This window comes from Fomitiporia mediterranea, assembly GCF_000271605.1.
Source record: "Fomitiporia mediterranea MF3/22 unplaced genomic scaffold FOMMEscaffold_7, whole genome shotgun sequence".
NCBI lineage: Eukaryota > Fungi > Basidiomycota > Agaricomycetes > Hymenochaetales > Hymenochaetaceae > Fomitiporia > Fomitiporia mediterranea.
In genome coordinates this window covers 1,581,319-1,593,651 of record NW_006760392.1, presented here as the reverse complement: position 1 = coordinate 1,593,651, position 12,333 = coordinate 1,581,319, and the positions used below count along the sequence as shown (strand labels likewise).

The following is a 12,333-nucleotide window of genomic DNA, read 5'->3' as shown; positions in this document are numbered from 1 at the left end:
GGTTACAGATACAGCAAAACCCAAAAGGATGGGTAATAAGGAGTGGCTCGGGGGGTCGTATATGCGAGCTTGAGTTCGAGCTCGTCGTTGTGGGTGTCTCGCAGAGTGCGGAATCGAAAGAGGGATAATAATATTGCTGAGAGCGTGATAGCTGTCCACAGCCCCCAAACCTAATTAGGCAGAGCACTACAAAGTCCGTGTGTTACTCTTTCTCAATCAGATTTCAGCTTTGCATGTCTCATCATCGGCACGCATACTTGTACTAGGTATGGTACATGGTATTTTGCACAAGCCATAGCCGAGACGTAATGTCTCAGACTCCCTCACAACACAAAAGGCAGCACGACAATGGAAAGTATGGGCACAGTTCCGCCATAAATAACAACTTCTCGTAAGCAATATGTTCCTTTCGGCAGTTCTTTATAGTCATCTCATTGTTACCCACATCCAACGTTCAGCCAAATATCTTTAAGAGTATGTCAGCGTGCCATCTTAAACGTGAGCTAGAGATAATCAGAACTCTTACATTACCAATGGAGTCCTGTCCTCCAGGACCTTGACGAACCCTGCACCAAAAGACATTTTAATTTCCCTGCTGCAAATAATCACAATCTAATACCACTCAATCTTACCTGCGCATTGGTTTGAATTCCACGTTTTCGGGCTCTCCCCATATCCCACCGGAGAGCGAGTCTTTACCACCTGGATTCTCGCGTACTCGTCTATCCATCCGAATAAGTATACATTTTTAAGGGGTAAGACATAAAGGACTTGCTTACCTGCTAGGGCGCACTCCGCTAGTTGGCTTGGTGGGCTCATCCGAGATTTCTGTAGCTGCACTTGCAACGACGGCGGGTTCCGGCGCGGGAGCCTACGATTCCGGGTTGCATCAATCAGACAAATTCATATAGATGGTCACTGACCTTTGATTGGGGTGGGGCTTTCGACAAAGCATCATCAGCGAATTCCTCTTCAAATAACCCTGAACTCGGCCCTCCTGGGCTTGTTCTAACTCGACGGGAGGGCCTATATGCTGAATCTTCTTCCTTTGACGTCAATTCTGCATAGAATGTATATGAGCATATAGTAGATAGACTTATTTCAACAAACGTCTCACCGGTTTTTTCGAGCTGCTGGGTGATTGCTTCCGTATCCGCGGGTGCATCCGAAGAGAATTTGCCGAACTTCGCATATCCTTTTGAAATGACATTAATAAAGGTTGGCAAGCAACACAAAGGTGTGAGTAACGCACGAGGAAGCTTTGAGATATTTGAAAAGTTGGTATCGACGGTCGTGCCAGTGTATCTTTAATATGATAATTGAGATAGAGTAAGATGGGCCTCAGTAATATCGTACTTGAGGAACTCGAGGAGAGTACGTTTCGTGAATACGATTTGCGTTGAGTCCCAATCCTATGATGCAAGCTCATCAAGCAGATCGTGTAGGGTCTAGTGGGAGAAATTCCTCACCATCATACCTAGCAAAACAGGTGATATAGCACATTTACATTTAAGGAGGAACGAGATAAGTGCATACCAATTCTCGGTGCCCAGTCGCGTTCATTGTTCATATCGACAGCATCAGTCGGCGTGAAACTAGATCCAATCAAGAGAATAACAGAATGAGAACCAAAGCAAATGCTACAGCTCTAACATGCATACGTTTGGTTAGACATGGTGATTCAAGTTGAATTTAGTACACCGAGGGTCTGAAATGTTGGAGAAGCAGGGAAAGAAAGGAAAGGCGCCGAACCGGCGGGAAGCGGTTGTCACGTTCGCGTCGCGACGCGTCCTGAAACGGCAGTCTGCATGAAGATCGTATTGTGTATAGAGTGTATGGAGTGTTATAGTATATTCCAAATGCACAAGCATTTGGCCGTTTTCGAAAGGGATGCATTACATTATGGCGTGTGTGATTGAAAAGCTAGAGACAAGGAAATGTGCACGATGTCAAGAAAAGGACATGAATTGTTTTCGAAAGAAAGATATGCATGCAAAATAACCAGTCAAAGAGTCCGTTAAACCCAAAAAATCAAGGACGATAGCGACGACCGCCAGTCTGCGCTTCTGCCCTTCCAAGTGCTCCCCCACCAGTTCCAGGTCCATATCCCCCAGCTGCACCTCCCCCAACACCGCCCAAACTCATCGCAGTCGCATCAAATGGCGCACCAACATGCTCTTCTTCGAGTGAACCCCAGCCTCCTTCGCGAGCCACTGGAAGTGACCACGAAGGTAACACTGCGCCTGCTGGCTGCCAGCGGTACGTGAAGAATGGCCCGTTAGCTGCGAATCCTGAGAGAGGTGGCGATCCATGAGCACTTTGCAGACCATGCCAAAGGAACAGCGAGGATGTCCGCGGAAGGGGGATATGATTGAAGCGGAAATCCCAAACGGATGCGAACGTCTGGCGAAATGCGACAAAAGCAGTTGCTGTTCCGATCACGGCGCCTGCAAGCACATCATACCTATAATGATGATTATCATGAGAACAATGTTGGACTTGACTATGAAATATTACAGTTGTATTACCAATTGTGGAATTCATCAATAGTTAAAGCACCAGCAATCAGGGTTGCACCAAGGATGGGAGCGAAGAAGATTATCATTTTCCAGTACGCTGGGTTATGTGCTGACATGACCTTGAGTTGCGCATTGAAGTAGAGCGCCAGATATATGAGACCGGCGAATCCAGCAGTGGAATGTCCAGAAGGGAACGACTCTGGAGAAGCGCCTTTAGATTGGGCTCAAGAGAGAATAAAAATTATACTGACCTAGAGAATCGTCTATTACATCCTTGTCGCCGGTACAGACCGACCGGTCGTACATAATATTTTGAAAACCGTTTCCACGCTGGGAAGCCCCTGAAGGCACATTTGGCTGGCATACAGCGTAGAAATGTGGACGCAGTCCGCCAATGAGCCACTTCAGCCAAACCTGAGCAAATATTGAATCATGAAACAGGGAGGTTGGTGTATTGTATAGCATGTAAGGGATACCTGGAATACAGCAGCCGTGATAAGAGATTTGAGTAGACCCATAGTTGTCGTCAGCAAGTCCTCAATACTTCTCCTGCGAATTTGGAACAGGACAAAGAAAACAAAGGGGGCCATGAAGGCTATGAAGGCAGCAAGCCATATAGGGACGACTTCCTTTCGCAACGGATATGCGAACTCAGGATATGCTAGTCCTCCATCAAGATTATAGACAGGAAAGCTCCTGTTTGGCGCGGGAGCTGTGCTAAGAAGATTAGCATTTTCAAAAACAAAGATCCGCACGGCATGACTGACGAGCTTCGTATATGCCAAGTCCAACTGCACCCATCAGGGCCATTGTGATAAGGTCCGCGCCATGTAGGCGAAGCCAAAGACCAAAGGAGAACCGAGAACGGGGTTGGTCAGCTTCACTAGAGGATGCCTTCTCACCTTCATGGCGACGACGTGATGGCATGGCGAAGAATGCCAAGGGATTGAGGGAACTGGAAGGATGTGTTAGTATGGACGATACATGGAGGATTGCACGGCTGCATAATATGAAGGGGCAAAGTAGACAACGTCATGTTGCATCATCGAGGGGTTCACTCGTGCCGGAGGAGAATCAGGCATCAAATATCCATATTATGCATGCTCCATTGGCTTGGCATTTCACTTTGCACACTTTGCAGTATGTACATAAAGAGATTAGACGCGTCGCAAGGAGCGTGGTGGAGTAATCCAAAAATTGATGACACAAGCCCTCGAAGAGCTCATGCATGCACGTGATGCCCCAGTTTCCAAAAACGGTTGTGCATCAATGAACGCGTTTCTCCCCCGAGTGCGGAGACAGCTTCACTGAAGCGGGCCTGCACCTGCTCGCTCTCCCTGTGCTCCGCCGTACTTCCGCTCCACTCGTCAGCTATCTGCAAAGACCGCCTCCGAGCTCCGCGTTTTCCGCCACCTCTCCCCATCTTTTAGCCAGTCCAACCTTCTGCCTAGCCTATACGCCCCGTATCCAGCCATCCTTTCTACACGCGTTCTTTCACGCTTACCACGCACGCTAGCTACTCGCCGACAGCCTTTTCATCGTCCCGCAAAGGATGAGCATTTCTGTGTCTGCCCTCGACCAACGTCACTGTACTCGACTATCCGTCCTCCACCATAAGCAAATATCACAAGCTCCCATGGTCTACTCTGTTGGGAAGAGGACACATCGCCAGACCTCAATCAACAGTGATCATACCACACTTGGGGCGAGCGTGAGCGTGTCCCTCTATGCAATCTTCCCGCAGGAGTCTGCATCTTCAACCCCAAGTTATGGCAAAATCAACGAGACGAGATCCTTTCGCGACTCATCCAAAGAGAAGTAGGACCAGAAGGATCTTATGCACTGCCGCAGGCATCATTAGACGGACAGAAGAAGCGCAGGCGGGACCATTTGTCCGAGAGCTTGAAATGACACATCACAGAACGAGATGACTAAAAGCATAGTCGGGTCTTCGTAGATACGTGCGTATTAAACACGACGAACCTCGCATTCGTGCATTCGTTAGACGGCCGTAGGTACCAAGGACCGGATCTGTAAAGGTAGATTGGCTAATAAGGGAAAGGCGCAGAGAGAGTTACTCAAGCGCAGGGTCTTCCGCACCTCTGCCTTCCTGTGGCACGGAAGGGCAGAGATTGGGGGCGGGAGTTAGATACCTTCACAAGTTAGACACATACGAATAGCTTGACAGTATCTATGCATCACAAAATATCTTAAGTGCAATCATCGCACCCTCTTTGTCAATGTCATTCGCAGACCTCCCCCTGCGTTCACACATGCAATTGATAGTCGATCCTCTCCGTTTGTCCCACCTCGGGTTCGCCATCCACCTCTGGCCGTCGGTGTCACTTTTGATGCGCACGCCGGCGCTTCAGAGCTTCCCTCCTACCCCAAAGTTGCTCCCATGGTCAAGAGGAGCACTCAGTGAGGCAAGAGAACTCTCGGCGATCTTTAGTAGACATAAAACTCGCCGGGGTTTGAGCTCACGCAATGTATTCAACCCTCATAGAAAGTCGACGCATAAGGCATGGCTCAGCGGAGAGGATGCTGAAGCATAAGCCGCTCTGGCTTTCGGTATGTGGCTCGCGTCTTGGCAATGTAGCACTGTTGCACAGAACATCCCATCCAGACATTTTGCGTACAAGTCCGCCCGTAATGTGGTTCACTCCCTTGACAGTGTTCCAACACGCCTTTCTGATATCCACGAAAGCGATCGACCAGTTTTATTGGTGAGCAAAGAAGAATTCGTGTCTTCCCGGAAACGCTTCTCTTTTCATCCGCCGAAATCCCGCCGATTTTGCAGTTCAGTGTGGCTAGACGGGATTTGACGGAGATCAGAGCACTAGCATCTCGGACAAAATTCTGTATGTCTCTCTCAAAAACCCAATACAATCCGATGCAGAATCACTTCGTGGGCACTTCCGGAAATGCGTGGTCGTGCCGAAGATCATCATGAGTACGTCGGCGGAGCAAGGCAAAATACGGTAGTCCGGAATGAGGACGAGAGGGAGCAACTAGCGGCACATGCCTCGAGCAAAGACGAAAACGCAGAGGGCCTGTAAAGAAACTTAGGGTTAGGCTTGAACTCCGCTGGGTTTGACGGAGACTCATGTCGACGGGCAGAGATGGGTGTGACTGGCGAGAAGATGAGATGGGCGGCCTGGAGCGTTGAAGGCCATTGAGAGGGCTCGTCGAATCAACGCGGCTAATCGTGCTGCGACTAGGGTGCGAGACGAGGGACTGCCAGAGGAAGAGACGAGTCTCTTATAGTCGCGTCGTTTCCGCATCCGAACCCTGAGTCCCACGGCTCTTTTTAGGTTAGCTCCAACTGGCCACTCACAAATCGACTTGAATTTCACTAAGTCAAAATAATGTTATTTCCCTAAGAAAATATATATTCCCCTCCCCCAAGCCTAACTAACACTCAACTCAACACCTAAATCTAACAACCTAAACTGAACCTAAACCTAATTGGGTGGGCAGAGCCCCCCCAAACCCCCTCCTAACTTCTTGGTCTGTGAAGTAGCATACAAGTATTATGTAAGTGGCCAGTCAGGGTCGTCCCAAAAAGAGCCGTGAGACTCAGGGTTCGGGTGCGGAAAGTCAAGGCTGGTCTCTTATACACAGAAATACAAAACGCGTCTTGTCACACCAATACATAAAAGCTCTGGCACAGCCACGGAAGTAAAGCATGACAGCCACGTGCACTAGCATAGGCTAAATATTATTTTCATCATTCAAACACCAGGAGTTTATATTACTATATACTGTACATTTAGAGTTGTTCCCGGGAATGTACCTACCTATCTTCTTACCTGATACGAAAATAAAACTGAGTGGTGATGCGCACAATCAACGTTTAGTTCAGGAAGGGTGTACGCTGACACGCCACTCCTCCCAATCTTTCCACTCCTCCTCCATACCCTTCCACTCATCATCATCACACTCTGCCCACGCCGGCAGCCACTCCTCCCAATCCTCCCAGTCATCATCATACTCGTCAGCATAGTCCTCATTAAGAAGCATCGCTTCGAGTGTCTGATGTGGTCTTCCCCTCCTATGACGAGGACTAACGAGCCTATCCACAACATGAATAGCGCCGTTCAGCGCGGGTCCGTCATAACCTTTGACAACCTGGCCATTTACGACGACTTTCTTGATGCGGCTTATTTCCTTCCGTCCGTGCCCCGGTATCGGTAGCTTGATTGGAATTTCGACGACGAGAACGTTCACAGAGTGGTTTTCAAGAGCTGTAGGTAAAGTATAGTTGGCGACTACTTCAGGTTTCGGATGAGGCAAGTGAGGCAAGTGAGGAGGGTGCTCGTAATGCTGTTCGGAGGTTACATCTGCTATCGAGTCAAGATTCACATGGACCCAATCTGTTCGAATGGCAAGATGCATTGTTAGAATAAGTAGGCAAAGGGTCGGATCGATATACAATACCTGTATATAACGCAACTTCGGGGATGATATGATATTGGAGCAGCTTCGACAAAAGTCGTTGGCCGAAACGAGAGAAAAGGAAGAACTGAAGTTTCCTTGGCAGACTGCCGAACGCCTTATTCGACGGCGCGAATGTGGTGACGACAGGTGATCCTTCGATTGATCTCAGTTCATTGTCATCGTCCGGCACAAACGTGTAATCAAGCGCATTTGTGAGTCCTGTGCGCTGAATGGCGGAAGTCTGGGGGATATTAGGAAGTGCTTAGTAGACTGATCAACGAACAAAGACCCATAACTTACGAAAGAGGAGAACTCTCGCTGCGCGATAAACAATGCTTGGAAAATAGACGGTGGTGGAAGTAACGGATGATTAACAACATGAATGAAACCTTAAGGAGCACCCAATATGAGAATCACTCTCTGCAGATGACGAGCATATGTGATCTCACCATTCGTTGCAGCTATATCAGGCCGTATGATTCCTGAGTAGAAATTCACTCGCACGAACGGAAAACCAGCACCAACACGTAGACGGAGAGGCTCGTCGTTCAGCGCACCGAATACATGAGAGAGTTTTGTCGGATACGTGGTGTTCTTAGTCAAGGATGCTAACTCAAGGCCATCTGGGATGATGTGGTACGAGAGAATAGCAGTCACGATTTTTTTGAGCTTTTCCGAAGGTTCTGCCTTGACCTGACTCGGTCCCTCTTCAAATGTGTCTAAGTAATGAACGAGGTCAACGAGTGAAAGATCAAGCCCAAAAGTCTCGGCGTCAGGCTTGTGAGGTGGACCGTGTGGGCGCTTCGGGAAAGCATGATTCGGTAGGGCAAAAAAGGTCACGCTAAAGGAACGTTAGCATGAGGCACCAGGAACAATTGCATTCTCGACGCTCGTGCTCACTTGGTTGATGTGTCATTAAGCAAAGACACGATTTCATCGCTGATATTCACAACCTTAACAAGACGTGAGAATCTAAAGCATAAAACGCATTAATCGTCCATCAACTCCAGCTGTTGGTTGAAAGGTTTACTTACTCAGGATTCTCGTTCAGTGTAGTAAAAATGGATCTGTCCGCCGTGGGGTGAGGATGCGGTGGCGGATGTGGGGGTTCAATGTTCAAATCGTTGTCATGGTTGTTTCCCGGCTGAGGCAAGAAGTCCGTGAAGTAGGAATCACCAGGATGCTGTACATGGAGACCAGGACGGATATTCAGAGCAGAGACGGCGACAATGGAGGCGACTGTCGCCGCAAGGAGTCGGACCATAATGGTTGACAAGTTCTACGAGATGTTCATTTCAATATCAAGTCCCACCACTTATATGCATGCGCAGCTGAAAGCGCAGCATCAGCCGCGCACAACTGTCCCGGTGTCCGGCTGCCGAGTGAATAAGTAAGACAGGATAGCGTCATTATGATGGGTGTATTAAAGAATGGAGTTCGGAGATGCCCGAAAGGAGGCAATATAACTACATAAGAATTTTATACTACTATACTTCCACTTCTTCACCAGCCTCGTTGAGACAGCGCAGTTTCAGGATTGCGTCAGTCCCTAAGCATATGTTGTTAGTACAGTCGTAGCTACTCGCATGGCAGTAGGGTAATACTCACCCCAGCCGTCCAAAGAGAATAAATCAAGTGATCCTCCAAAGTATCTAAATATTGCAATCGTGAGTTGATGGGGATACGTCTCAGCGGCAATTAAGGAGAACAAACCTGGCGTAAAGCCTACTCATAGGTAAGCCATATCCAAGACCCGCAAGAGTGCCGACAGCCGTCTGTACTCCTTTACTTGTTATCTCGCCGAACAAGCTAGGGCCATCTGTTCCGCTCCCACTCAGAGCGGCGCTCCCTCCGACATGTTGAGCAGCATACGGTCCGCCGTCCGTCTCGTCGCCTTCAAGCAAGTCTCTACCGGCCGTCGAGTACGCGTATGAAAATATACGCGGCATATTCGAAGGAGGAATGCCACCGCCTTCATCTCGAATCCTCAGGGACATGTAAGAAACACGTCCACGGCCGGATAAACGGGAAAATGGGGATACGGTGATAACGACGGGCGGCAGCTTTTTGGGTGAGGATGACTTATGTGTGTTCCAGTGCTTTTCAACCGTTGCTCGGAAAGAATTCTTCAAAAGCTCCGTTAAGATATACTGGAGGTGGACTGGTACATAACTGAGTCATCAGACCTTGAGCTCGTAAGAACGATGTGCATATGTTATGTGGATTGAAAACTTGGCACATACGCAAAAGTCGCCTTGTCATGGCCATCGACGACAATGCTAGGAGATACGCCAAACGTTGCTTCGCACATTTCACTAACGATCAAGCTGCATGCTTTAACCATATCTGAGGGAGAGCATGCCATGTTAACAACACCATTATGATAGACGGCGTCTGGATTTTCTGAGAATGCCCATGACAGGGCAATGTGTTGCTCTGCGATGAGACGAACAGCTATGCGCTAGAAAAGTCTGGTCAAACCGCGGAACGAAATAACTGCACGTATTCGTGTACATTACGAATAGCATGATCCAGAAATTCGCTGATGGCATCTTGGGACATATAACGAGCACATTCGTGGAACCTGGATAGGGATGTCTTTATTTTTGGAATAGAAAGAAAAACTGAATATAACATACCCTCGTGCTATTGTTGGTATATCATTTGCATGTCTGTGGACTAGATGTTCTAGTTGTGTAGAGAACTCAGCGTTCTCTTCCAGAGACTTGACATCAGGGTATGTCGCAAGCCACTCAAAGCTTCTCCTATGATTCTCCAGTGTTCGGGCCACATATGGGTTAGTCCCTACAATAAACGGGAGGCCCTCCAAAGCGCGTATTCGCCGTGCCAGCCGGCGCGGGATTTCAGATTGCACGTACGAAGCAGAAGCGAGAAGCGAGCTCTCCGAAAGCGGTCTTCCATAAGACAGTAATTTGGATAGCGTTAACGGGCGTGGAGACTGAGCTAAGCTGTTGGCCAAGAGCGCTGCTACTTCTGGAGTGGGCGGTCTCAAGAATCGCACAGGTCGCGAAGTGTATGACCTTGTCTGTCCTTTGAAAAGCACCAGACGCACTGGACGCGGTCGAAGTTTGTTCACTGGGCAAGCCATTCCCAGCGGTAATCTTACCGCCAGGACGCGAGTTTAGAGGTGGCGTCTTGTACAATGACTCAGTAGTAGGCTACAGCAGCTTGACCTCATCTCATATTTATTACAGCACTGACGTCACGTGCGACCACACATGATATAAAGATCCGTCCGTTAAAAAACAAATGGCATTTATAAAATGAACAGAATAAAGAAAAATATATTCTACGCTCAGACTAATCTAGTTATACACTTGGTAAAGCGGCCTAATTGCGAGTGGGTTTAAAATGAGCGACGGATTTCACTTCAAGATGATCAATAGGACTTACGTGCTAGAGAACTTCGTGCCTTGTCGGACAACCTTTTCAACGGCATCCAAGAAGTCTCGCTCAGTCGCGACTTTTCGCCGAGCTCGGATTGCAAACATTCCAGCCTACGGAGGAACGTATTAATTTGTAAAACACTTGCATATTTAACAGCTTACCTCAGTTGCCACAGAACGCAACTCTGCACCCGTAGTATTCGGACATAAACGCGCTATTAAGTCAAAACGAATCTCGCGCTCGACACTCATGCTGTGAGAACACACGTCAGGCAGCATCCAAGCCTAACATACGGCCTTACTGACCTTCGTGCGTGAATTCGCAGAATATGAGCACGCCCTTCATTGTCTGGAAGGGAAAATTCGACTCTCCGGTCCAAACGACCTGGCCGTAGCAGAGCCGGATCAAGTGTATCGGGCCTGTCATCATACTTGAATCAGGACACCAGGCATGTGCTACTAGCAAACATGAGCGAACATACCTATTGGTGGCCATTAGCACTTTAATGTTTCCTCGGGGATCGAATCCGTCCAGTTGGTTGATGAGCTCAAGCATCGTTCGTTGAACCTCATTGTCACCACCTGCACCATCATCAAACCGGGCACCTCCAATGGCATCAACTTCGTCAAAGAAGATAATGCACGCTTTCTTGCCCCGTGCCATCTCGAAAAGCTCTCGGACCATGCGAGCACCCTCACCCACATACTTCTGCACAAGCTCGGACCCAATTACACGAATGAAAGTGGCATCCGTCCTATTCGCAACGGCACGAGCACAAAGTGTCTTCCCAGTACCAGGTGGACCAAACAATAGTACACCCTTCGGAGGATCAATTCCGAGGTTTACAAAGCGTTCAGGCTACGGTACAGACGATTGTCACCCCCAGAAACATTTTAATCATCAATCATAAACACTCACATTCAAAAGCGGGGTTTCTACAACTTCACGGAGCTTTTCAATTTGTTCTTTGCAACCACCAACATCGGAATAGGTAACATCGGGCTTCTCTTCTACTTGCATCATTGTCACTGATGCATCTATCTTAGGCGGAAGAGGAATCTGTATTTGATATTTATTGCGGTCAACCCTGACAATAGCATTAATCCGACGGTCTTCAATGTATGTTGACAGTGGATGAGACTCACCCGACTCGCATACCCTCCTCAATATCAGTAGGTGCAACTCTCTCGCCGAGCCCGACGACGAATTTGGCAATCTGTTTGATGTTAATGACGTATTTATCCTGCTCGTCTGCTCCTTTCTGGCCCTGTTCAGCTCCAGCAGCATTTACGGCTCGGGCGGCAGCTGCAAGTTCCTCATTGACTGGAATGATCTTCGTACAGCGTGCAACTTGCAAGGAATGCATTTCTCCCATACGCTGCTTATCTGCAGCCAGATCCCAGAGGTTCGGTGATGCGAGACCCGTGTCCGATTCCTTGACACCTATAGCAGACCAGTAAGCAACACTCGGAAAGAGTATTGGCATTATTCACAACTGACCCAGCTTCTCGTTTACGCGCTTCTGGATTTCTTTGATGTCAATCTCTACTTTCTTTAGCTGTGCGGCATATGGACCTTGGCCCTGCAAGATGTGTCAGCACATCTACGTTGAAATGTGGAAACCGCCACGAACGTAGGTCTTCAATATTTGAATGTCGCTTTCATCGAGAGCTAGAGATAACGTCGGATCTGAAGCAATACCTGACAACAAGATCAATAAACATACCATTGATCTTCTCATCCTCGTTTGCATCAGCCTTTCTCTCGTCTAAGAATGAATGTGAATTACGAGTACGGAACTACGAATGAATGTTCACGAACACTTTTCCCAGTCTCTAGAGGAAAGGCGTCGGTAAGCATAGTACAGCAGATAAGGTTGAATACTCACGCTTTAGGAGGCATTATTCAGATTAAAATTTGCTTGTGGTAGTGGTGGTATGCGGTGAAGTTACAGAGAGGCTGGGCC

At 48.2% G+C, this 12,333-nt stretch overlaps 3 protein-coding genes across 3 annotated transcripts; all 3 read right to left on the bottom strand.

The window, feature by feature from the left end:
* Window positions 1–107: 107 nt before the first annotated feature.
* FOMMEDRAFT_20865 (acid phosphatase/Vanadium-dependent haloperoxidase) lies at window positions 108–5,722 on the bottom strand. The gene is made up of 14 exons (XM_007267431.1): window positions 3,287–5,722; window positions 2,996–3,231; window positions 2,772–2,933; window positions 2,529–2,719; window positions 1,662–2,464; window positions 1,530–1,595; window positions 1,357–1,414; window positions 1,253–1,305; window positions 1,118–1,195; window positions 924–1,060; window positions 780–871; window positions 633–722; window positions 527–566; window positions 108–466 (listed from the first exon to the last, which is right to left on the bottom strand). Exons 1-5 carry the CDS (start codon window positions 3,444–3,446, stop codon window positions 2,032–2,034), a joined length of 1,182 nt encoding a protein of 393 aa, XP_007267493.1. The 5' UTR covers window positions 3,447–5,722; the 3' UTR covers window positions 108–466; window positions 527–566; window positions 633–722; window positions 780–871; window positions 924–1,060; window positions 1,118–1,195; window positions 1,253–1,305; window positions 1,357–1,414; window positions 1,530–1,595; window positions 1,662–2,031.
* A 515-nt stretch (window positions 5,723–6,237) lies between these two features.
* FOMMEDRAFT_20864 (FAS1 domain-containing protein) lies at window positions 6,238–8,326 on the bottom strand. The gene is made up of 6 exons (XM_007267430.1): window positions 7,994–8,326; window positions 7,860–7,931; window positions 7,409–7,800; window positions 7,260–7,348; window positions 6,960–7,200; window positions 6,238–6,895 (listed from the first exon to the last, which is right to left on the bottom strand). The coding sequence occupies exons 1-6, from the start codon at window positions 8,221–8,223 to the stop codon at window positions 6,381–6,383; spliced, it is 1,539 nt and encodes a 512-aa protein (XP_007267492.1). The 5' UTR covers window positions 8,224–8,326; the 3' UTR covers window positions 6,238–6,380.
* A 40-nt stretch (window positions 8,327–8,366) lies between these two features.
* On the bottom strand, window positions 8,367–12,317 carry FOMMEDRAFT_124284 (26S proteasome subunit P45). Its single transcript, XM_007267429.1, has 17 exons — window positions 12,256–12,317; window positions 12,189–12,202; window positions 12,094–12,135; window positions 12,001–12,038; window positions 11,868–11,949; window positions 11,513–11,810; window positions 11,286–11,454; window positions 10,849–11,225; window positions 10,673–10,786; window positions 10,529–10,619; window positions 10,374–10,477; window positions 9,599–10,000; window positions 9,474–9,543; window positions 9,203–9,420; window positions 8,673–9,131; window positions 8,568–8,611; window positions 8,367–8,508 (listed from the first exon to the last, which is right to left on the bottom strand). Exons 1-17 carry the CDS (start codon window positions 12,267–12,269, stop codon window positions 8,447–8,449), a joined length of 2,598 nt encoding a protein of 865 aa, XP_007267491.1. The 5' UTR covers window positions 12,270–12,317; the 3' UTR covers window positions 8,367–8,446.
* Between the last annotated feature and the right edge of the window lie 16 nt (window positions 12,318–12,333).